The sequence below is a fragment of the Lampris incognitus genome, chromosome 9 (genome assembly GCF_029633865.1).
Source record: "Lampris incognitus isolate fLamInc1 chromosome 9, fLamInc1.hap2, whole genome shotgun sequence".
Taxonomy (NCBI): Eukaryota; Metazoa; Chordata; class Actinopteri; order Lampriformes; family Lampridae; genus Lampris; species Lampris incognitus.
In genome coordinates this window covers 61385969-61411262 of record NC_079219.1, presented here as the reverse complement: position 1 = coordinate 61411262, position 25294 = coordinate 61385969, and the positions used below count along the sequence as shown (strand labels likewise).

Sequence of the window (25294 nt, the reverse complement as noted above, 5' to 3'; positions counted from 1 at the left end):
GAGACATGAGCAAAGCTGAGGGGACAGAGAGGGGTGTGGGGGGCATGGGGGGTAAGTATGTGTGTGTGCATGTGTAGACACATGTTTGTGTGAGTAGTTGTGAGTGTGTGTGATGTGGTGTGTGTGTGGTGTAGTGGTGGTGTGTGTGGTGTGGTATGGTGTGTGCATTTTAACTTCTGGAGTGATTCTGAATTGCTGGTTTATCTAGAACAGAGTAAGTATCATCTTTCTTGCTTAACAAGTTGCTACTAGTCTTATTCCAGCTGCTTGAGTATTAGTCCTTTTGTCTATACATCTGCTGATGGTTCCTAGTGGGATCTTATTCTAGCTGTAGCTGTTTTCACCTAGTGTGCCCTTAAATATGTCTTGTTGCCCAGCTGTTTTGACTTAGTTATCCTTTTAGCTTATGAATATATTCCTTGGTAACTTGCTGTTTGCAGTTTTAATAGTATTGTGTGAGATTTGATAGAGTTTTATATAAGTGTCCAGTTTCTGGGCAATAAGCCTATTTTTAGTGTACCTCTTTGGCCAATTTGGTGTTAAGTGGCCAGGGTGTGGCCTGCACTGATGGCAGACAATTAGCAATCCGTCTTCTTTAAATCACTGCTGCAACTTGGAAGCATCAGGCAAACAGGTCTAGGTTGAATGAAGGCTAGAGTGAGCAAAGGCAAGCGCGACTTTTTCAAGCCAAGACTTCGTCAAGCATGGACTGCTATTTTTAGATCCGGTCAGTCATCTGTATTTTGTGTACCTAGTATAGACTATACGTTTCCTTCACATTCCTGTCCTTTCCTCTTCCCGGGGCTGGCATCGACGTTGGGTCACTCCTAGGCGCTGTGACCCTACCGATCTCATCTATCCCACTCTCTCCACTCACGTAGAGCAAGTGGTGACGGGAGGGCTCTGGAATTGCCAGTCTGCGGTGCCGAAAGCTGAGTTTATCTCAGGCTACGCATCCTTGCTCTCCCTCAACTTTCTTGCTCTAACTGAGACCTGGATCATGCCAGAAAACACTACCACACCCGCAGCTCTGTCTGATGTGTACTCTTTTTCTCACACTCCCAGAGCTGGGAGGCAGGGTGGTGGTACTGGCCTGCTAATCTCCCTGAAATGTAAATACTCTCTTGTTTCCATTCCACAGTTTTCTCCGCCCTCTTTTGTATTTCATGCTGTTACTGTCTCTTATCCAGTCAAACTCACCATCATGGTTGTGTACCGTCCAGCAGGCCCCCTTGGTGAGTTTCTGGAGGAGCTTGACACACTTGTCTCGCACTTCCCTGTTGATGACTCTGCACTTATCCTTCTCGGTGACTTCAACACCCACACTAACAAACTAGATCCTCTTCTCTCTTTCCTTTCCTCTTTTGACCTTCACCTCTCACCCTCTCCTCCTACCCACAAGGCCGGCAACCAGCTGGACCTTATCTTTACTAGACACTGTCCTATTTCCAATCTCTCTGTTACTCCCCTCCAGCTCTCTGACCACTATTTCATGTCTTACTCTCTCTCCCTCTCTTCACCCCCCCTTAGCCCCTTCCCCTACCCACACTGTTTCCACCTGTAGACACCTCCACTCTCTCTCCGCCACTGAGCTTTCTTCATCTGTTACCTCTATCCTCCCTATACCTGAATCTTTCTCTCTCCTACCCCCTGACACTGCTACTGATCTTCTTCTCTCTACCCTCTCCTCTTCTCTGGACAATCTCTGTCCCCTCACCTCCAGGCCTGCACGCCCAACTCCACCTGCCCCTTGGCTGACTGACTCAGTACGTACTGACAGACGGAGCCTGAGAGTGGCAGAGCGCAAATGGAGAAAAGGCAGACTCCCAGAGGACCTTCTCAACTTCCAGTCTCTTCTTTCCTCTTTCTCCTCCTCCCTTTCTGCTGCTAAGGCTGCCTACTATCGCTCTAAAATCCTATCCTCTGCCTCTAATCCTAAGAAACTCTTTGAAACCTTCTCTACACTTCTTCAACCCCCACCTTCTCCTCCTACTTCCTCCCTTCTCCCTGATGACTTCGCTAACTTCTTTGACAAGAAGGTAAACGACAGTCCGCGGTGGTGTAGCGGTCTAAGCATCGGCTTTGTGTCGATGCAGTTGCCCACTGAGGACTGGGGTTCGCGCCCCGGTCTTGTCAGATCCGACTATGGCCGGACTCGATGAAGCAGCAATAATTGGCAGCGCTGTCTTCGGGAGGAGGGCAGAGTCAGCTTGTGTTCGTCACATGAATGCGTTTCTGTGTGTGTTGGAAAAAGCAGTGGTTCAGCCTGGATTCACTTTGTCATGAAAGTGGTGAGGCGTCTCCTTCGAGACTGCCGGCCGGAGAGATGCAGTTGGCGAACACATGCAGTACGAGGGTGGGTGTTTGAACTAAAATAGGGATCGATTGGCCACTAAATTGGGAGGGAAAAAAAAGGGAAAAATCAGAAATAAATGTAAAAAAAAAGGAAGGTAAACTACATCAGATCTTCCTTTTCTCACCACCCGGTTAGTGCTGCTTGCCCTATCCCACCCTCTGCACCCTCTCCACGTCCCACCCTATCCCACCTTGCTCCCCTCTCCCCCGACGAGGTCCTCAACCTCATCACATCCAGTCGCCCCACCACATGCTCCCTTGACCCGGTCCCCTCCCCTCTTCTTCAGTCTATAGCACCTGAACTCCTTCCCTATCTAACCCACCTCATCAACACCTCCCTCCAGGCAGGATGCTTTCCATCTGCCTTCAAGACTGCTAGAGTCACCCCCCTTCTCAAGAAACCATCACTTAACCCCTCTGACGTCAAAAACTACAGACCAGTTTCCCTTCTACCCTTTCTATCCAAAACCTTTGAACGTGCTGTATTTAACCAACTTTCTTTGTACCTCCACCAGAACAACCTCCTGGACCCCAACCAGTCTGGGTTCAGGTTGGGTCACTCAACAGAGACGGCCCTCCTTGCAGTGACAGAATCGCTGCACTCTGCGAGAGCAAACTCTCTCTCCTCTGTCCTGATACTCCTGGACCTGTCAGCTGCCTTCGACATGGTGAACCACCAGATCCTCCTCTCGACCCTCGAGGGGCTGGGTGTCACAGGCTCTGCACTCTCAATGTTTGCAACCTACCTGACGGATCGCTCCTACCAGGTGACATGGAGGGGGTCTGTGTCGGAGCCTCACAGACTGACTACAGGCATTCCACAGGGTTCAGTTCTGGGTCCTCTCCTTTTCTCCCTGTACACAACATCCCTGAGTTCTGTTATTCGCTCGCATGGCTTCTCTTACCATTGTTATGCTGATGACACCCAGCTGATCTTGTGCTTTCCTCCCTCTGACACACAAGTAGAGACACACATTGCTGTGTGCTTAACTGACATCTCGGAGTGGATGGCGACACACCACCTGAAGCTCAATCTGGACAAGACAGAGCTGATGTTCCTCTTGGGGAAAGGTTGCCCACACCGAGAGCTGGCCATCACCATTGACAACACCGTGGTGATGCCAACTCGGACCGTGAGGAATCTGGGTGTGATCCTGGACGACCATCTGACGTTTGCTGAAAACGTTGCATCGGTTGCTCGCTCCTGCAGATTTCTCCTCTATAACATCAGGAGGATTCGCCCATTCCTCACCGACAAGATGGCACAGGTGCTCATCCAGGCTCTGGTGATCTCCCGGCTGGAGTACGGCAACTCCCTCCTTGCTGGCGCCCCGGCGTCAGCCATCAGACCTCTGGAGCTTGTTCAGAAAGCTGCAGCTCGTCTGGTGTTCGACCGCCCTAAGTTCTCCCACACAACTCCCCTTCTCGTGTCCCTACACTGGCTCCCAGTAGCTGCTCACATCCAGTTTAAGACTCTGGTGCTAGCCTACAGGGCAGTGAAAGGAACAGCTCCTTCCTATCTCCAGGCCATGGTCAAGCCCTACACCCCTGCCCGACCACTTCGCTCTGCCTCCTCGGGATGCCTGGTTGCCCCGTCGCTCAGAGGCCCTTGCTGCCGATCGACCCGGTCACGGCTTTTTTCTGTCCTGGCCCCACAGTGGTGGAATGAACTCCCCACTGATGTCAGGACAGCAGAGTCACTGCCCATCTTTCGGCGCAGGTTGAAAACTCACCTCTTTAAGAACTACTACCCTGTTACATGTTCTTGGCACTTATTGTATTCACCCACTTAAAAAAAAAAATCTCTTTCTTGCACTTTTACTTAAGCACTGGTTTTGCTCTTAGATGCTTGTTTAGATGCACTTATGACCTCTGATGACAAGTAGTTCTCCTGATTTCCTCCGTTAAATGCACTTATTGTAAGTCACTTTGGATAAAAGCGTCGGCTAAATGACTGTAATGTAATGTGTGTGTGTTTGGTGTGTGTGGTGTGGTGTATGTGTGTTTGCGTCTGTTATTCCGGACGTTCCACTCGCGTCCTCCGCATCATTCTTCCCCCTCTAATCCTCTCAACATGGCAGGCTGTTAGCAGTCTGTTAGGAGGCTGCATGGCAGGCTGTTAGCAGGCTGTGTGCTGCACAGATAAGAGACGGGTGTGTGTGTGTGTGTGTGTGTGTGTGTGTGTGTGTGTGTGTGTGTGTGGAGATGCAGGAGATGTGTGTCAGAGGAGGTCATATGGGTTTGCATAATTCAGATATCTTGGCAAAGAAGAATTTTTCATTTCTGTGTGATGAGGAAATGTTGCCATAGAAGCAGGGCATGTGTGTCCTGCATGACCTACCACATTGTTAATGAGCCTAAGTGATGTCTCTTGCTCCTTGTCTGTCCAACGTTTTGAATGGTTTGTGTTTGTGTGTCCAGAGTGACAAGATCACACATACCTTTCCTCTTCTTAGCTAGAGTCCAGGTTCAGTGAATGAGAAGCAAGTGTTTGGACTTTACTGCATATGTGGTTACTCATAAAACATGCTGACGATGCTCCTGGCCTTACTCCCCTTCCACCTGGTCTCTTGCACACACAGCATACCTACCGTCCTTCTCTCCATCATATCAGCCAGCTCTCTCTCTTTACCAGTCATAGTGCCAACATTCAAAAGTTCCGACTCTCACCTCCACACTCCTACCCTTCCTCCTCTCCTGCTGCCTCTGGACATGCCTTCCGCCTTTCCTTCTCCTTCGCCCAACAGTAGCATAGTTTCCAGTGACACCCTGCTGGCCAATAGTACTAGTGACGTTCGTTGGTAATCTGGGCCTCAACTGGTCTGGTATGGAAATCTGATTTATGATCCCCATATTTGATTTGGCAAAGGTTTAATGCCGGATGCCCTTCCTGATGCAACCCTCCCCATTTTCTGGGCTTGGGACCGGCACTAAGAATGCAAGGCTTGTACATCCCCAGCGGCTGGGTTAATCACGATCTGTACCTTTGTCAGTGTAATTCCACTGGCAAGGCATGCTTGTCAGGCGACTGTGTCCAGCCAAATAGCGTGATTTAGTGTAGGAGAACAACAGCTGGGGGCCTGTAATGAACTGTCCACAGCCGTGTAAAGGAAACCTCATCTCCCTCTCTTTCTATTCTCCTCCTCCCGCAGGTCACCCTCGGCGTCTGCTTCATCCTGATGTTTGGCAACTCCATGCTGCTCACCTCCTTTTATGCCTCTTCTCTCATCTCCATCTGGGTGAGTTGTGGCTTGGATGAAATGAATCTGGTAAATTTTACAGGATGGATTTTTGCGAGACAAGTTGAGTGGATCCATCCAACAAGTTAGCTTACCTCCAAACCACAAGTTTATTGACCAAAATGATGTACACAAAACATGTATTGGCCGGCACTAAGAATGAGCTGGCTTGTGCCTCCTCAGGGGCTGGTTCATGTATAATTCCACATTTAAGGTAATAGAAACTGGGCTTAAATGTGGTTGGATTTGCATTTGGGAATAGCGTGTAATTGACAATCTGTGATTTAAGATAATATTTTGCATTATTAAATGTGATTACTTTAACAGTGTAGTGTTGCCATGGGTTGAGTCATGTTTTGTGGGGTGGTTGTATTGTCTCGTTTCATCACGATTCTGGTTCCACTGCAGGCAGTCATCACGTTCAGGGACCGATTCGCTGAGACCTTCAAACCTGGCATCATCACATGGGTATGAAGTCGTTTTTGTGTGAATATTTTAAGCCTTTCATTTTTATAAAATATAAAGGATCAACATCCCTGTGATGGTCTGGCAGCTTGTCCATGGTGTCTCCCCGCCTGCCGCCCAGTGACTGCTTGGATAGGCTCCAGCATCCCTGCAACCCCGGTCAGGATAAGCGGCTTGGATAATGGATGGATGGATAAAGGATCTGGCCTGTAAAACCGTTAAAATGTTGTCATTCAGAAGACTTGAACTACCTCTAATTTCACTTACGGTTCCATCATTTGATGTGACCACGTGTTGTTGTTCTTCTTTGGTGTGTGTTGGGTTTTCGGTATTTTGGTGTCAAACACTTCTTGTGTGTTAGACATCCTTTCAGCCAGGGTGAAAAATGTAAATAAGCCACAGAAAAATGTAATGTTTTTAATGCAAAATTTGACTTGGCTAATATCAGTCATGCCAACCCCTTCTGCCAACTGACTAAACATCATTAGAAGAACTAAACAGAACCAGGAGAGTAATTGGTGGTACCTGTCCTGTTCTGAGTCAAGCTCTCTGTGTTAGGGAAGCTGCTGCTCTTCTCTCTTGTGTCATATACACTACCGTTCAAAAGTTTGGGATCACCCAAACAATTTTGTGTTTTCCATGAAAAGTCACACTTATTCACCACCATATGTTGTGAAATGAATAGAAAATAGAGTCAAGACATTGACAAGGTTAGAAATAATGATTTGTATTTGAAATAAGATTTTTTTTACATCAAACTTTGCTTTCGTCAAAGAATCCTCCATTTGCAGCAATTACAGCATTGCAGACCTTTGGCATTCTAGCTGTTAATTTGTTGAGGTAATCTGGAGAAATTGCACCCCACGCTTCCAGAAGCAGCTCCCACAAGTTGGATTGGTTGGATGGGCACTTCTTTGAGCAGATTGAGTTTCTGGAGCATCACATTTGTGGGGTCAATTAAACGCTCAAAATGGCCAGAAAAAGAGAACTTTCATCTGAAACTCGACAGTCTATTCTTGTTCTTAGAAATGAAGGCTATTCCATGCGAGAAATTGCTAAGAAATTGAAGATTTCCTACACCGGTGTGTACTACTCCCTTCAGAGGACAGCACAAACAGGCTCTAACCAGAGTAGAAAAAGAAGTGGGAGGCCGCGTTGCACAACTGAGCAAGAAGATAAGTACATTAGAGTCTCTAGTTTGAGAAACAGACGCCTCACAGGTCCCCAACTGGCATCTTCATTAAATAGTACCCGCAAAACACCAGTGTCAACATCTACAGTGAAGAGGCGGCTGCGGGATTCTGGGCTTCAGGGCAGAGTGGCAAAGAAAAAGCCATATCTGAGACTGACCAATAAAAGAAAAAGATTAAGATGGGCAAAAGAACACAGACATTGGACAGAGGAAGACTGGAAAAAAGTGTTGTGGACGGATGAATCCAAGTTTGAGGTGTTTGGATCACAAAGAAGAACGTTTGTGAGACGCAGAACAAATGAAAAGATGCTGGAAGAATGCCTGACGCCATCTGTTAAGCATGGTGGAGGTAATGTGATGGTCTGGGGTTGCTTTGGTGCTGGTAAGGTGGGAGATTTGTACAGGGTAAAAGGGATTCTGAATAAGGAAGGCTATCACTCCATTTTGCAACGCCATGCCATACCCAGTGGACAGCGCTTGATTGGAGCCAATTTCATCCTACAACAGGACAATGACCCTAAACACACCTCCAAATTGTGCAAGAACTATTTAGTGCAGAAGCAGGCAGCTGGTATTCTATCGGTAATGGAGTGGCCAGCGCAGTCACCAGATCTGAACCCCATTGAGCTGTTGTGGGAGCAGCTTGACCGTATGGTACGCAAGAAGTGCCCATTCAACCAATCCAACTTGTGGGAGCTGCTTCTGGAAGCGTGGGGTGCAATTTCTCCAGATTACCTCAACAAATTAACAGCTAGAATGCCAAAGGTCTGCAATGCTGTAATTGCTGCAAATGGAGGATTCTTTGACGAAAGCAAAGTTTGATGTAAAAAAAATCTTATTTCAAATACAAATCATTATTTCTAACCTTGTCAATGTCTTGACTCTATTTTCTATTCATTTCACAACATATGGTGGTGAATAAGTGTGACTTTTCATGGAAAACACAAAATTGTTTGGGTGATCCCAAACTTTTGAACGGTAGTGTATATATACACGTATCACCCTGCGAGCGTGCATCTGACCTCTGACCTCTCTTTCAACTTCCTCAGCTCATGCAGGGCCTGGCTTGGGTCGCCTCCACGGTCCTTCTCAAAGTCCTGCTGTCAAATGTCCTGGGTGCCTCCGATGATGTAAGCTAGTCCCAAGTCACCTTTGTGAAAAAACCTAGATCATAGTGACTATTTGAATTTCTTATCAAATGATGCACATGGGGAATGGTGAAAGGCGTCAGTCAAGGTAGCCTCAGGGTGGGAAGTCACCTACACGTGGCAGAGCTTGGTTAGTTTTTAGCATAGTCTCCAAAAAGCATTGACAATTTTCTTTTCCAATCCCCAAAATTCTAATCAAGCACAGTTAATTTATTCACTGAGCTCACACAATGTTAACGCTGTTGTCAGGAAGATAGATGGTTATCAGGTCCAGTTGACAGTCAATATGTCAAGGCAGCATCAGTTCACATCTGATTTAACAGTGAGCAAGTGTTTCAGCTGCCTTCAGGAAGTTATGATCTAAGAAAGTACTGAAGATGGAAATGATGAAACAAACCTTCCTCTCTCTCTGTTTTTTTTTTCAGGCTCACATCAGCGGCCTGATCAAGTCAAAGTTCACCAGTTACAAAGACTTCCACACCCTGATGTACACATGTGCTGCAGAGTTTGACTTCATGGAGATCGAGGTACGGTGCCACTATCGTAAACGCTCACCAATAACTTTGACTTCTGTTTTGACCAAAGGATACGTAAATATGTCTTCCTCCCAGTTCCTCCGCTATGTCTTATGTCAACGCCAGTGACAGCACAGGGTAGTTGTAGAGGAAGTCTGTTAGGGCTGTCATGGTACATTTTCCCTATATGATTATCATGGCAGGAACACATCATGACAACGTTAAAGTCATTATAATGAAAGTGACGAGTCTCATAATGCCATCTTCAGTGTCTGTGTGTGGGGGATTTTCCTGCTTAGCTAACGTTACAACCACCAGGAATCCACTCCTACCTAAAATTATCCGCGGGGTTTAAACTCTATATGTGCTGTCAAGATAAATACCCAATCGAGATATTACTGCATTACATATGTTAGCATGTCTGTTAAGAAACTAACTGACACCAAAATTAACATTTTAACAACTTTAATACTATTTTTAAACAACTAAAAATGCCCACTGTCCAACGTCTGTAAATACTGCAACGCCTCGGTGGTAGTCATGGTGCGTCTGTAACGGCGTCTATAACTAGACATGTTGGTCAAACATCAAGTTTAGACTATTTCTCTGCACTGGAGAAAGCTAGTGTGTTTCCAGGACAGAGCAATGAACTTCATGCAGGAAATGATGCGAGCAACACACATAAATACTGACATGACACGCACGATCGCGCACAAATTACGGCCAGTCATGGTCGTTTTAGGTAGATCTTATCATAACTTTATTTGTGCAATTGATCTAAAACTCATTTTAATGCAAATATATGTGCAATTTTAGGAGCATTCAGGGAGCGGCAGGTCTGTATCGTCTTTTTTTTCCACAAAGTTATTAAACTTTGAAAATACAGAACGGTCACATTGAGAAAAAGTATATTCTATCACCAACTGCTATATGTAATTTATTGAATGCATTATTATAGTAGAGTTGCCATTTCAATTTTACAATATCCCAGTTATCCTAAAAATCAGTGTGTTGCGATGCCCTTTGACCTTAGCTCGGATCTCATCTAACAATACAGCACGTGTTTCACTTGACATGCCATGAAGTGAAAACCACAATAAACTTCCGCTTTCAAAATATCACTCCAGTCTCACTGCAAAATGTCACTTCAGTCTCAATCCAAAATGACACTTCAGTCTCACGACAGAATTTCACTCCAGTCTTACTCCAAAATGTCACTCCAGTCTAGCTCCAAAATGTCAGCACTATAGAAGCCGAAAACCTGCTGTTTGGTATCAAAGTGATCATTATTAGCACACAATGGGGGAATGCTTTTTCGAAAAGCACAGACCTGTTGATATGAAAGAAGCACAGACCCGTTGATGTGAAAGAAGCACAGACCTGTTGATATGAAAGAAACACAGACCTGTTGATGTGAAAGAAGCACAGACCTGTTCGTATGAAAGAAGCACAGACCTGTTGATGTAAAAGAAGCACAGTCTTGTTGATGAGAAAGAAGCACAGACCTGTTGATATGAAAGAAACACAGACCTGTTGATGTGAAAGAAGCACAGACCTGTTGATGAGAATGAAGCACAGACCTGTTGATGAGAATGAAGCACAGACCCGTTGATGTGAAAGAAGCACAGACCTGTTGATATGAAAGAAGCACAGACCTGTTGATGAGAAAGAAACACAGACCTGTTGATGTGAAAGAAACACAAACCTGTTCGTATGAAAGAAGCACAGACCCGTTGATGAGAAAGAAACAGACCTGTTGATGTGAAAGAAACACAGACCTGTTGATGTGAAAGAAGCACAGACCTGTTGATGTGAAAGAAACACAGACCTGTTGATGTGAAAGAAGCACAGACCTGTTCGTATGAAAGAAGCACAGACCTGTTGATGAGAAAGAAGCACAGACCTGTTGATGTGAAAGAAGCACAGACCCGTTGATGAGAAAGAAACACAGACCCGTTGATGTGAAAGAAACACAGAACTGTTCGTATGAAAGAAGCATAGACCTGTTGATGTGAAAGAAGTACAGACCCGTTGATGTGAAAGAAGCACAGACCCGTTGATGAGAAAGAAACACAGACCCGTTGATGTGAAAGAAACACAGAACTGTTCGTATGAAAGAAGCATAGACCTGTTGATGTGAAAGAAGTACAGACCCGTTGATGTGAAAGAAGCACAGACCCGTTGATGAGAAAGAAACACAGACCTGTTGATGAGAAAGAAGCACAGACCTGTTGATGAGAAAGAAGCACAGACCCGTTGATGTGAAAGAAGCACAGACCTGTTGATATGAAAGAAGCACAGACCCGTTGATGTGAAAGAAGCACAGACCTGTTGATATGAAAGAAACACAGACCTGTTGATGTGAAAGAAGCACAGACCTGTTCGTATGAAAGAAGCACAGACCTGTTGATGTGAAAGAAGCACAGACTTGTTGATGAGAAAGAAGCACAGACCTGTTCGTATGAAAGAAGCACAGACCTGTTGATGTGAAAGAACCACAAACCTGTTCGTATGAAAGAAGCACAGACCAGTTGATGAGAAAGAAACAGACCTGTTGATGTGAAAGAAACACAGACCTGTTGATGTGAAAGAAGCACAGACCTGTTCGTATGAAAGAAGCACAGACCTGTTAATGAGAAAGAAGCACAGACCTGTTCGTATGAAAAAAGCACAGACCTGTTGATGAGAAAGAAGCACAGACCCGTTGATGTGAAAGAAGCACAGACCTGTTGATGAGAAAGAAGCACAGACCCGTTGATGAGAAAGAAGCACAGTCCTGTTGATGTGAAAGAAACACAGACCTGTTGATGTGAAAGAAGCACAGACCTGTTGATGAGAAAGAAGCACAGTCCTGTTGATGAGAAAGAAGCACAGACCTGTTGATGTGAAAGAAACACAGACCTGTTGATGAGAAAGAAGCACAGACCTGTTGATGTGAAAGAAACACAGACCTGTTGATGTGAAAGAAACACAGACCTGTTGATGTGAAAGAAACACAGACCTGTTGATGTGAAAGAAACACAGAACTGTTCGTATAAAAGAAGCACAGTCCCGTTGATGTGAAAGAAACACAGACCTGTTGATGTGAAAGAAGCACAGACCCGTTGATGAGAAAGAAGCACAGACCTGTTCGTATGAAAGAAGCACAGACCCGTTGATGAGAAAGAAGCACAGACCTGTTGATGTGAAAGAAGTACAGACCTGTTCGTATGAAAGAAGCACAGACCTGTTGATGTGAAAGAAGCACAGACCTGTTGATGTGAAAGAAGCACAGTCCTGTTGATGAGAAAGAAGCACAGACCCGTTGATGAGAAAGAAACACAGACCCGTTGATGTGAAAGAAACACAGACCTGTTGATGTGAAAGAAACACAGACCTGTTGATGTGAAAGAAACACAGAACTGTTCGTATGAAAGAAGCATAGACCTGTTGATGTGAAAGAAGTACAGACCCGTTGATGTGAAAGAAGCACAGACCTGTTGATGAGAAAGAAGCACAGACCTGTTGATATGAAAGAAGTACAGACCCATTGATGAGAAAGAAGCACAGACCCGTTGATGTGAAAGAAGTACAGACCCATTGATGAGAAAGAAGCACAGACCCATTGATGAGAAAGAAGCACAGACCTGTTGATGAGAAAGAAGCACAGACCCGTTGATGTGAAAGAAGCACAGACCTGTTGATATGAAAGAAACACAGACCTGTTGATGTGAAAGAAACACAGACCTGTTGATGAGAAAGAAGCACAGACCTGTTCGTATGAAAGAAGCACAGACCTGTTGATGTGAAAGAAACACAAACCTGTTCGTATGAAAGAAGCACAGACCCGTTGATGAGAAAGAAACAGACCTGTTGATGTGAAAGAAACACAGACCTGTTGATGTGAAAGAAGCACAGACCTGTTCGTATGAAAGAAGCACAGACCTGTTGATGAGAAAGAAGCACAGACCTGTTCGTATGAAAAAAGCACAGACCTGTTGATGAGAAAGAAGCACAGACCTGTTGATGTGAAAGAAGCACAGACCTGTTCGTATGAAAGAAGCACAGACCTGTTGATGTGAAAGAAGCACAGACCTGTTGATGTGAAAGAAGCACAGACCTGTTGATGAGAAAGAAACACAGACCTGTTGATGAGAAAGAAGCACAGACCTGTTCGTATGAAAAAAGCACAGACCTGTTGATGAGAAAGAAGCAAAGACCCGTTGATGAGAAAGAAGCACAGACCCGTTGATGAGAAAGAAGCACAGACCCGTTGATGAGAAAGAAGCACAGACCTGTTGATGAGAAAGAAGCAAAGACCCGTTGATGAGAAAGAAGCACAGACCCGTTGATGAGAAAGAAGCACAGACCCGTTGATGAGAAAGAAGCACAGACCCGTTGATGAGAAAGAAGCACAGACCTGTTGATGAGAAAGAAACACAGACCTGTTGATGTGAAAGAAGCACAGTCCTGTTGATGAGAAAGAAGCACAGACCCGTTGATGAGAAAGAAGCACAGACCCGTTCATGAGAAAGAAGCACAGACCCGTTGATGAGAAAGAAGCACAGACCCGTTGATGAGAAAGAAACACAGACCTGTTGATGTGAAAGAAACACAGACCTGTTGATGTGAAAGAAGCACAGTCCTGTTGATGAGAAAGAAGCACAGACCCGTTGATGTGAAAGAAGCACAGACCTGTTGATGAGAAAGAAGCACAGACCCGTTGATGTGAAAGAAACACAGACCCGTTGATGTGAAAGAAGCACAGACCCGTTGATGTGAAAGAAGCACAGACCCGTTGATGAGAAAGAAGCACAGACCCGTTGATGAGAAAGAAGCACAGACCCGTTGATGAGAAAGAAGCACAGACCCGTTGATTAGAAAGAAGCACAGACCCGTTGATGAGAAAGAAGCACAGACCCGTTGATGAGAAAGAAACACAGACCTGTTGATGTGAAAGAAACACAAACCTGTTGATGTGAAAGAAACACAAACCTGTTCATGAGAAAGAAACACAGACCTGTTGATGAGAAAGAAACACAGACCTGTTGATGTGAAAGAAACACAAACCTGTTCATGAGAAAGAAACACAGACCTGTTCATGAGAAAGAAACACAGACCCGTTGATGAGAAAGAAACACAGACCCGTTGATGAGAAAGAAGCAAAGACCCGTTGATGAGAAAGAAGCACAGACCCGTTGATGAGAAAGAAGCACAGACCCGTTGATGAGAAAGAAGCACAGACCCGTTGATGAGAAAGAAGCACAGACCCGTTGATGTGAAAGAAGCACAGACCTGTTGATGAGAAAGAAGCACAGACCCGTTGATGTGAAAGAAACACAGACCCGTTGATGTGAAAGAAGCACAGACCCGTTGATGAGAAAGAAGCACAGACATGTTGATGAGAAAGAAGCACAGACCCGTTGATGAGAAAGAAGCACAGACCTGTTGATGTGAAAGAAGCACAGACCTGTTGATGAGAAAGAAGCACAGACCCGTTGATGTGAAAGAAACACAGACCCGTTGATGTGAAAGAAGCACAGACCCGTTGATGAGAAAGAAGCACAGACCCGTTGATGAGAAAGAAGCACAGACCCGTTGATGAGAAAGAAGCACAGACCCGTTGATGAGAAAGAAACACAGACCTGTTGATGTGAAAGAAACACAAACCTGTTGATGTGAAAGAAACACAAACCTGTTCATGAGAAAGAAGCACAGACCTGTTGATGTGAAAGAAGCACAGACCCGTTGATGAGAAAGAAACACAGTCCTGTTGATGTGAAAGAAGCACAGACCCGTTGATGAGAAAGAAACACAGTCCTGTTGATGTGAAAGAAGCACAGACCCGTTGATGAGAAAGAAACACAGACCTGTTGATGAGAAAGAAGCACAGACCCGTTGATGAGAAAGAAACACAGACCTGTTGATGTGAAAGAAGCACAGACCCGTTGATGAGAAAGAAACACAGACCCGTTGATGAGAAAGAAACACAGACCTGTTGATGTGAAAGAAGCACAGACCCGTTGATGAGAAAGAAACACAGACCTGTTGATGAGAAAGAAGCACAGACCCGTTGATGTGAAAGAAACACAGTCCTGTTGATGTGAAAGAAGCACAGACCCGTTGATGAGAAAGAAACACAGACCCGTTGATGTGAAAGAAACACAAACCTGTTGATGAGAAAGAAACACAAACCCGTTGATGAGAAAGAAACACAAACCTGTTCATGAGAAAGAAACACAGACCCGTTGATGAGAAAGAAACACAGACCTGTTGATGTGAAAGAAGCACAGACCTGTTCATGAGAAAGAAACACAGACCTGTTCATGAGAAAGAAACACAAACCTGTTGATGTGAAAGAAACACAGACCTGTTGATGTGAAAGAAACACAAACCTGTTCATGAGAAAGAAACACAGACCTGTTCATGAGAAAGAAACAGACCCGTTGATGAGAAAGAAACACAAACCTGTTGATGAGAAAGAAACACAAACCTGTTGATGAGAAAGAAACACAAACCTGTTCATGAGAAAGAAACACAAACCTGTTCATGAGAAAGAAACACAAACCTGTTCATGTGAAAGAAACACAAACCTGTTCATGAGAAAGAAACACAGACCTGTTGATGTGGAATATGATCATAAGAACCGGGTGGCTTATCCCGTGAAGGTTTTGGATTTACCTGCAGACTTATCTTTCTTTGTTGCTCGTGTGTGTGTGTGTGTGTGTGTGTGTGTGTGTGTGTGTGTGTGTGTGTGTGTGTGTGTGTGTGTGTGTGTGTGTGTGTGTGTGTGACAGTGAGTACATGTGTGAAGATTTTTGCATACAGCAGGCTGTGTGCTGGTTTGATTTAATGATTGTTTCTCTATTTGTGTCTTCCTCAGACCCCACTACGCTACATCAAGACACTGCTTCTCCCAGTCAATGTGCTAGTGGTTGCTCTCATTGCCGGAAGGGTACTTAAACACACACACACACACACACACACACACACACACACACACACACACACACACATGCATGTAAAAGAGAGGTTTTTTGTGATAAGGAAGACGGTCAGGAAGTTGCAGCTGTCCTTCAAGAAATTAGTTGGACATACACTTGGGGGATCCAGTAGTCAACACAACGAGCCCTGAAAAGGGGGGGGGGGTTAATAGTTCCCATGCATACCCTTCATGTGGATATTTCTCCACAGCTTGTCTTAATCTGAGCGCCTCGTGTCTGTGGGTTTGTTCGTGTTGGCAAAGCGTGACTGTTGGTGTGTTGTCTGAGAACGAGCTGTAGAACATGATCACACTAGAAACATGTTTGTACACTTCATGGCTGTTTTCATGCTCTATACTACTTTGAAAAAGCAATACCCTGGGGCGTCTGGGTAGCGTGGTGGTCTATTTCGTTGCCTACCAACACAGGGATCGGCGGTTCGAATCCCCGTGTTACCTCCAGCTTGGTAGGGCGTCCCTACAGACGCAATTGGCCGTGTCTGCGGGTGGAAAGCCAGATGTGGGTATGTGTCCTGGTCACTGCACTAGCGCCTCCTCTGGTCGGTTGTGGTGCCTGTTCAGGGGGGGGCAGGGGAATAGCGTGATCCTACCACGTGCTACGTCCCCCGGGTGAAACTCCTCACTGTCAAGTGAAAAGAAGCAGCTGGTGACTCCACATGTATGGGAGGAAGCATGTGGTAGTCTGCAGCCCTCCCTGGATCAGCAGAGGGGGTGGAGCAGAGACCGGGATGGCTCAGAAGAGTTGGGTAACAGAGGGGATGGACCAGCGACCGGGACGGCTCAGAAGAGTGGGGTAACAGAGGGGGTGGTGCGGCGACCGGGAAGGCTCGGAAGAGTGGGGTAACAGAGGGTGTGGAGCAGTGACCGGGAAGGCTCGGACGAGTGGGGTAACGGAGGGGGTGGAGCAGCGACCGGGACGGCTCGGAAGAGTGGGGTAACAGAGGGGGTGGAGCAGTGACCGGGAAGGCTCGGACGAGTGGGGTAACGGAGGGGGTGGAGCAGCGACCGGGACGGCTCGGAAGAGTCGGGTAACAGAGGGGGTGGCGCAGCGACCGGGATGGGTCGGAAGAGTGGAGTAACAGAGGGGGTGGAGCAGCGACCGGGACGGCTCGGAAGAGTGGAGTAACAGAGGGGGTGGAGCAGCGACCGGGACGGCTCAGAAGAGTGGGGTAATAGGCCGAATACAATTGGGGAGAAAAAGGGGAGGAAAAAAAAAAGCAATGCCCCAACCACATTTTATACCAGTATGAAAAGCAAGCCTCACAACACTGTCCTGCCCTACTGACTGACATGTCTGTCCTCGCCTCCTGCCGGACATGTCTGTCCTCCCCTCCCTTACTGACATGTCTGCTGTCTGCTTTACACATGCCATGTTCTTAATTCTGGTAGTGCTGTCAGCAGTCTTTTAACATGATTTTCTTTTTAGAGGAGAATTGACCATCCTCTCACCTTAGTTTTTTATATTTATGAAGTTTTTATGCAGTACCAGAAAGTTGAATCAGTTCATCTGGACACAACGTTTACTGGCAGAAACGTTTTAACTGACTGTCAGTGTCCGCTGACTGCAGGTATCCCCACACTTATACCCAGCACAGCTGCATAACCACTGACATGGCCACCGGTTTCAAACTTATACCCAGCACAGCTACATAACCACTGACATGGCCACCGGTTTCAAACTTATACCCAGCACAGCTACATAACGACTGACATGGCCACCGGTTTCAGAGTTATACCAAGGACAGCTGCATAATGACTGACATGGCCACCGGTTTCAGAGTTATACCCAGCACAGCTACATAACGACTGACATGGCCACCGGTTTCAGAGTTATACCCAGCACAGCTACATAATGACTGACATGGCCACCGGTTTCAAACTTATACCCAGCACAGCTACATAACGACTGACATGGCCACCGGTTTCAGAGTTATACCCAGCACAGCTACATAACGACTGACATGGCCACCGGTTTCAGAGTTATACCCAGCACAGCTACATAACGACTGACATGGCCACCGGTTTCAGAGTTATACCCAGCACAGCTGCATAACCACTGACATGGCCACCGGTTTCAAACTTATACCCAGCACAGCTACATAATGACTGACATAGCCACCGGTTTCAGAGTTATACCCAGCACAGCTACATAATGACTGACATGGCCACCGGTTTCAGAGTTATACCCAGCACAGCTGCATAACGACTGACATGGCCACCGGTTTCAGAGTTATACCCAGCACAGCTGCATAACAACTAACATGGCCACCGGTTTCAGAGTTATACCCAGCACAGCTACATAACGACTGACATGGCCACCGGTTTCAGAGTTATACCCAGGACAGCTGCATAATGACTGACATGGCCACCGGTTTCAGAGTTATACCCAGCACAGCTACATAATGACTGACATGGCCACCGGTTTCAGAGTTATACCCAGCACAGCTGCATAACCACTGACATGGCCACCGGTTTCAGAGTTATACCCAGCACAGCTGCATAACACATGGCCACCGGTTTCAGAGTTATACCCAGCACAGCTGCATAATGACTGACATGGCCAGCGGTTTCAAACTTATACCCAGCACAGCTACATAATGACTGACATGGCCACCGGTTTCAGAGTTATACCCAGCACAGCTGCATAACGACTGACATGGCCACCGGTTTCAGAGTTATACCCAGCACAGCTGCATAACAACTAACATGGCCACCGGTTTCAGAGTTATACCCAGCACAGCTGCATAACAACTAACATGGCCACCGGTTTCAGAGTTATACCCAGCACAGCTACATAACGACTGACATGGCCACCGATTTCAGAGTTATACCCAGCACAGCTACATAATGACTGACATGGCCACCGGTTTCAGAGTTATACCCAGCACAGCTACATAATGACTGACATGGCCACCGGTTTCAGAGTTATACCCAGCACAGCTGCATAACGACTAACATGGCCACCGGTTTCAGAGTTATACCCAGCACAGCTGCATAATGACTGACATGGCCACCGGTTTCAGAGTTATACCCAGCACAGCTGCATAACAACTAACATGGCCACCGGTTTCAGAGTTATACCCAGCACAGCTGCATAACCACTGACATGGCCACCGGTTTCAGAGTTATACCCAGCACAGCTGCATAACCACTGACATGGCCACCGGTTTCAGAGTTATACCCAGCACAGCTGCATAACGACTGACATGGCCACCGGTTTCCGAGTTATACCCAGCACAGCTGCATAACGACTGACATGGCCACCGGTTTCAGAGTTATACCCAGCACAGCTGCATAACGACTGACATGGCCACCGGTTTCCGAGTTATACCCAGCACAGCTGCATAACAACTAACATGGCCACCGGTTTCAGAGTTATACCCAGCACAGCTGCATAATGACTGACATGGCTACCGGTTTCAGAGTTATACCCAGCACAGCTGCATAACGACTGACATGGCCACCGGTTTCAGTTACAGTGAGTGTGATGCCTCTTCAACATAGTTGGCAGTGTTGACTGTGTCACACTGTTTGTGTTGTGTTTGTGTTGTGTAGACTTGCTGTAGTTTGAAGTGTAATTGAAGAGCTTTGTTAGCACAGCTGTTGTTCTTTTTCCTCTGTTCATTTTTCTCTGGGTGAACCCTAGAGAGCACATGTCTGTAAGTAACCAGTATTATTTTACCTTCTTGTGACAGTCACCTGTGATAGTTATTTCATTTTTCTCTGGGTGAACCCTAGAGGGCACATGTCTGTAAGTAACCAGTGTTATTTTACCTTCTTGTGACAGTCACGTGTGGTAGTTATTTCATTTTTCTCTGGGTAAACCCTAGAGGGCACATGTCTGTAAGTAACTAGTGTTACTTTACCTTCTTGTTACAGTCACCTGTGGTAGTTATTTCATTTTTCTCTGGGTGAACCCTAGAGGGCACATGTCTGTAAGTAACCAGTATTATTTTACCTTCTTGTGACAGTCACTTGTGGTAGTTATTTCATTTTTCTCTGGGTGAACTCTAGAGGGCACATGTCTTTAAGTAACCAGTGTTATTTTACCTTCTTGTGACAGTCCTGTGGTAGTTATTTCATTTTTCTCTGGGTGAACTCTAGAGGGCACATGTCTGTAAGAAACTAGTGTTACTTTACCTTTGTGTGACAGTCACCTGTGATAGTTATTTCATTTTTCTCTGGGTGAACTCTAGAGGGCACATGTCTGTAAGTAACCAGTGTTACTTTACCTTCTTGTGACAGTCACCTGTGATAGTTATTTCATTTTTCTCTGGGTGAACCCTACAGGGCACATGTCTGTAGGTAACCAGTGTTACTTTACCTTTGTGTGACAGTCACCTGTGGTAGTTATTTCATTTTTCTCTGGGTGAACTCTAGAGGGCACATGTCTGTAAGTAACCAGTGTTACTTTACCTTCTTGTGACAGTCACCTGTGATAGTTATTTCATTTTTCTCTGGGTGAACTCTAGAGGGCACATGTCTGTAAGTAACTAGTGTTACTTTACCTTCGTGTGACAGTCACCTGTGATAGTTATTTCATTTTTCTCTGGGTGAACGCTAGAGGGCACATGTCTGTAAGTAACCAGTGTTATTTTACCTTCTTGTGACAGTCACCTGTGATAGTTATTCTCTGAGTGAACTCTAGAGGGCACATGTCTGTAAGTAACCAGTGTTACTTTACCTTCTTGTGACAGTCACCTGTGATAGTTATTTCATTTTTCTCTGGGTGAACTCTAGAGGGCACATGTCTGTAAGTAACTAGTGTTACTTTACCTTCGTGTGACAGTCACCTGTGATAGTTATTTCATTTTTCTTTGGGTGAATTCTAGAGGGCACATGTCTGTAAGTAACCAGTGTTACTTTACCTTCCTCTGACAGTCACCTGTGATAGTTATTTCATTTTTCTCTGGGTGAACGCTAGAGGGCACATGTCTGTAAGTAACCAGTGTTATTTTACCTTCTTGTGACAGTCACCTGTGATAGTTATTCTCTGAGTGAACTCTAGAGGGCACATGTCTGTAAGTAAGCAGTGTCACTTTACCTTTCTGTGACAGTCACCTGTTATAGTTATTTTTAGCAGTTGTTAGTTCTTGTGACAGTCACCTGTGACAGTTATTTGTAGCAGTTGTTAGTTCGTGTAAAAAAGTTTATCCACGGTGATTCTAATCACGCTAGCTTGTCCATGTGATTTTTAATGTTGTTAGCATGCATGCTAATCGCTGGTTCACTGTAATAGTTAAGTAATGATGACTTAATATTTGTTGTGTGATAGCAAGAGGGAAACACTTTATATTTGCAAGTTTTTTCTGTATTTCAGCTTCACAGTGCTTCTGACAGTAAAAATCCTAAACTTACCTGCTGTCTCCTGGATGTTTATTAAGGAACCTGTTTAGCTAGCAGTCATGTCTACGTTCTAGTAAGGGCAGAATAAGGATCATGTGTACTGTTCACACAGGACTGGGGAATAGCTGTAATCACAGTGTTGTAAGATGGTGACACATGATGGTCATCTCAGTTCAGGGATGCTCATTCCCTCTTCACATAGATGGCCTCTTTCACTCCCCATTCAAACCAGCGTTCCTCCCTATCAAGGATGGTCACATCCTCATCCCTGAAAGAGTGGCCACTGGTCTGTAGATGGTGTAGACTGTGGAGTCCTGTCCTGACGTGTTAGATCTGCTGTGTTGCGCCATCCTCTTGGCCAGCGTCTGTTTAGTTTCCCCAATGTACAAGTCACGACAATCCTCCTGGCATTTAACAGCGTACACTATATTGCTCTGTTTGTGCTGGGGGATCCGAGCCTCGGGATGGACCAACTTCTGGCACAGCGTGTTTTGGGGTTTGAAAGCAACTGAGACGCGATCTTTGGAAAATACGTGTCTCAGCTTTTCTGACACTCCTGCCACATACGGAATCACCACTGGTTTACTGTTAGGCAGCTGATGTCCTTCTCCTCTCTTATATTGGCTGGTGCCCTGTTTGGATGTCTTCCTGGCTTTGACAGACGCCCAGTTAGGATAACCACATTGAACCAGGGCCTGTTTAATGTGGGATTTCTCCCCTTACCCGGCCGCTGTGTCGGGGACGTTGTCAGTTCAGTGGTCCAGCGTTCTGATGACTCCTAGTTTATGCTCACGTTGGTGATGAGAGTCAAACCTTAAGTACTGATCAGTATGTGTTGGCTTACAATAAAAGGTCTATGGTACTTTGTGTGCAGATGAACTGATTCAACTTTCTGGTATTTCCTTACCTGGATTATGGAGCATGCATCAAGTTGTTTATGAAGTAATCGACACCATTGGATCCTTGGATTGTATGTGAAACTACAGAGGGGTGGACATGGCCGCTTGATTATTTCTGAGTACCAATGTAACATTCAACAGGACTACCACATGTTCCTACATATGTCTTGTTGGTTGAAGTTATCAACATCATATGCGCTCCTCCAGAATGTTCCATCTTTATTAGTTTTAGAAAGCCCTCCTATCCATCAAGAGAGGAAACCAAGAACCGTGCCTTTCCAAAGGGTGCCTGTGTTCTGCCTGTCCTGCCACTGCTCCCCCTCAACTCTAATCTAACTCCCTGGCCATTTGGAAAGAGAAAGGATAATGGGAACTATGAGACTTAAAGGAGGTGCAATAAGAGAGATTCTTTTGAATTTGTTGCTTTGTGATTTGTGTCTGATGTCATGCTTTTCCCTCCCATCTCCCCGTCTAGACTGTCCAAGACATAATAAAGTTCCTGAGGGATGGCCAGAGGACATCTGTCAGGTCTTTGGAGGACAAGGAGGAGGAAGAGTGAGTATCCTACTCACCCCAGCTTCTCATTTGTGTTTTCATTTATAGTCTCTTGTCAAATATATCTAGGGCTTTGACTTGAGCTAATGGGGCTGCCTGCCTGCTGTCAAAATCAAATTATTCACTAGCAATGGCCCCATCCTCTATGGATAAGAATGTTTAGATACAAATTAATCTAAAAATAAATGCTAAATAAATGCTAAATAAAGATGGCAGTGGAGTTTTTAGGTAGATTGTTTAACACAATCTTGGAAAGTGAGAGGAGTGGAGAAGAAGCATACTGGTAACGATTTTCAAGAACAAGAGTGATGTGCAGAACTGTAGCAACTACAGAGGTATAAAGCTGATCAGCCACAACATGAAGATATGGGAAAGAGTAATAGAAGCTAGGTTAAGAGGAGAGGTGATGATCAGCAGCAGCAGTATGGTTTCATGCCATGAAAGAGCACCACAGATGTGATGTTTGCTTTGAGAATATTGATGGAGAAGTATAGAGAAGGCCAGAAGGAGTTACATTGTGTCTTTGTAGATTCAGAGAAAGCACATGACAGGGTGCCAAGAGAGGAGGTGTGGTATTGTATGAGGAAGTCGGGAGTTGCAGAGAAGTATGTAGGAGTGGTGCAGGATATGTATGAGGGAAGTGTAACAGTGGTGAGGTGGCGGTTGGAATGACAGATGGGTTCAAGGTGGAGGCGGGATTACATCAAGGATCCCGCTCTGAGACCTTTCTTGTTTGCAATAGTGATGGACAGGTTGATGGACGAGATCAGACAGGAGTCTCCATGGACAATGATGTTTGCGGATGACATTGTGATCTGTAGTGAGAGTAGGGTGAAGGTTGAGGAGAGCCTGGAGAGGTGGAGGTATGCACTGGAGAGAAGAGGAATGAAAGTCAGTAGGAGCAAGATGGAATACCTATGTGTGAATGACAGGGAGGACAGTGGAATGGTGAGGATGCAGAGTAGAGGTGATGAAGGTGTATGAGTTTAAATACTTGGGGTCAACTGTCCAAAGTAACGGGGAGTGCAGAAGAGAGGTGAAGAAGAGAGTGCAGGCAGGGTGGAGTGGGTGGAGAAGAGTATCAGGAGTGATTTGTGACAGAAGGGTACCAGCAAGAGTTAAAGGGAAGGTTTACAAGATGGTAGTGAGACCAGCTATGTTGTATGGTTTGGAGACAGTGGCACTGATGAAAAGACAGGAGGTGGAGCTGGAGGTGGCAGAGTTGAAGATGATAAGATTTTCATTGGGAGTGATGGAGAAGGACAGGATTAGGAACAAGTATATTAGAGGGACAGCTCACTTTGGACGGTTTGGAGACAATGCAAGAGAGACAAGATTGAGATGGCTTGGACATGTGTGGAGGAGAGATGCTGGGTATATTGGGAGAAGGATGCTGAATATGGAGCTGCCAGGGAAGAGGAGAAGAGGAAGGCCAAAGAGGAGGTTTATGGATGTGGTGAGAGAGGTTATGCAGAGGAAGAAGCAGGGAACAGGAAGGGAAGGGGGGCAGCCGAAAGTAGTAGTAGTAGTAGTGGTAGTGGTAGTGGTAGTAGTAGTAAAATAAACATAAGCTAATGATTCACCAAATATATCTACAGGAGTTTGGAAAGGAGACTTTGTGAGACAAACAGTGGCCATGTGTAAATGTCAGCTTTTCAGCCTCCGTGCAGCATGACATACAGTTTGGTTGGAAGTGTAGTGGATGTCTGCCAGTGGACCAATCTTCCACGAGATAGATGTGGAATGATGACTTCATTCCATTTTAGATGATGACTTCAAACTGAGCGTGTCAGGGGATTGAGTCCAGACTGTCTCCCTTGGCCTGTGAGTCTACAACAGAACGTGATCTTTGTCTTGGCCTAGTTCAACAAATTGGTTAAGCTTGAGGTTAAAATTTAGCTTGCTTTTAAAATGACCCTTTGCTGTCTTTTTTAAAAGCCACAAATAAGATTTATTTCTAGTTATGTTTCAGAGCATGAAACTAGTTTTATTTTAATGCTTGAATGAGCAGTAATATGAATAACTTTTTATGTATGACTTGATTGCGGAGCATGTGGAAAAGTGTCAGACAGAGTGTATCAGTGTTCATGGCCGACGCCCTCCCGGTAACCTGTTTTGTGTTTCAGGTCTGAAATGGCAGCCAAAGGAGAGGTGAGATGATGTTCATTTTCATTTTTCAAATGTCATTTGTGAGTGTGTGCACAAGCTTCATCATACTGAAACCTGTGTGTGCTGCAGCGAGCTGTGATATTCTGTCCCCAAGTGATTCTCTTCTCCTGTTTCATTACTGGCAACTGAAAGGCAATTTCCTTCTTGCCATAAAATCTTATTCACTCTACTCCCTGTTCCTGTCTCTCTGCTCGCCTTCTCATTGCCCTTGTCATCTCTATCTCCCCACGGTAAGACCCCTTGCCATCTACAAGCCGAAGTGCCTTGTGGTTTCAGAATGTGTGAGTGTGTCATGGTCCTTTTTCAGCTCAGTGGGTATAGCATGGCACTCACACCGGCAGGTTAGGGATTTAATTTCTGCTGTGGCTTCTTGTGTTAAAATGAATTCATTTTATAGTAGGATGCTTTAGATAAAAGCACTCATGCTTA

At 45.5% G+C, this 25294-nt stretch overlaps 1 protein-coding gene across 1 annotated transcript in view; it reads left to right on the top strand.

The window, feature by feature from the left end:
* dpy19l1l (dpy-19-like 1, like (H. sapiens)) overlaps positions 1–25294 on the top strand; it is a 98556-nt gene that overhangs the window by 32477 nt on the left and 40785 nt on the right. The window contains exons 11-17 of the mRNA XM_056286098.1: positions 5508–5594; positions 6003–6062; positions 8301–8381; positions 8825–8926; positions 15777–15848; positions 22617–22696; positions 24823–24847. Of these exons, the coding sequence (XP_056142073.1) occupies positions 5508–5594; positions 6003–6062; positions 8301–8381; positions 8825–8926; positions 15777–15848; positions 22617–22696; positions 24823–24847 (507 nt within the window). The remainder of the gene's footprint in view (positions 1–5507; positions 5595–6002; positions 6063–8300; positions 8382–8824; positions 8927–15776; positions 15849–22616; positions 22697–24822; positions 24848–25294) is intronic.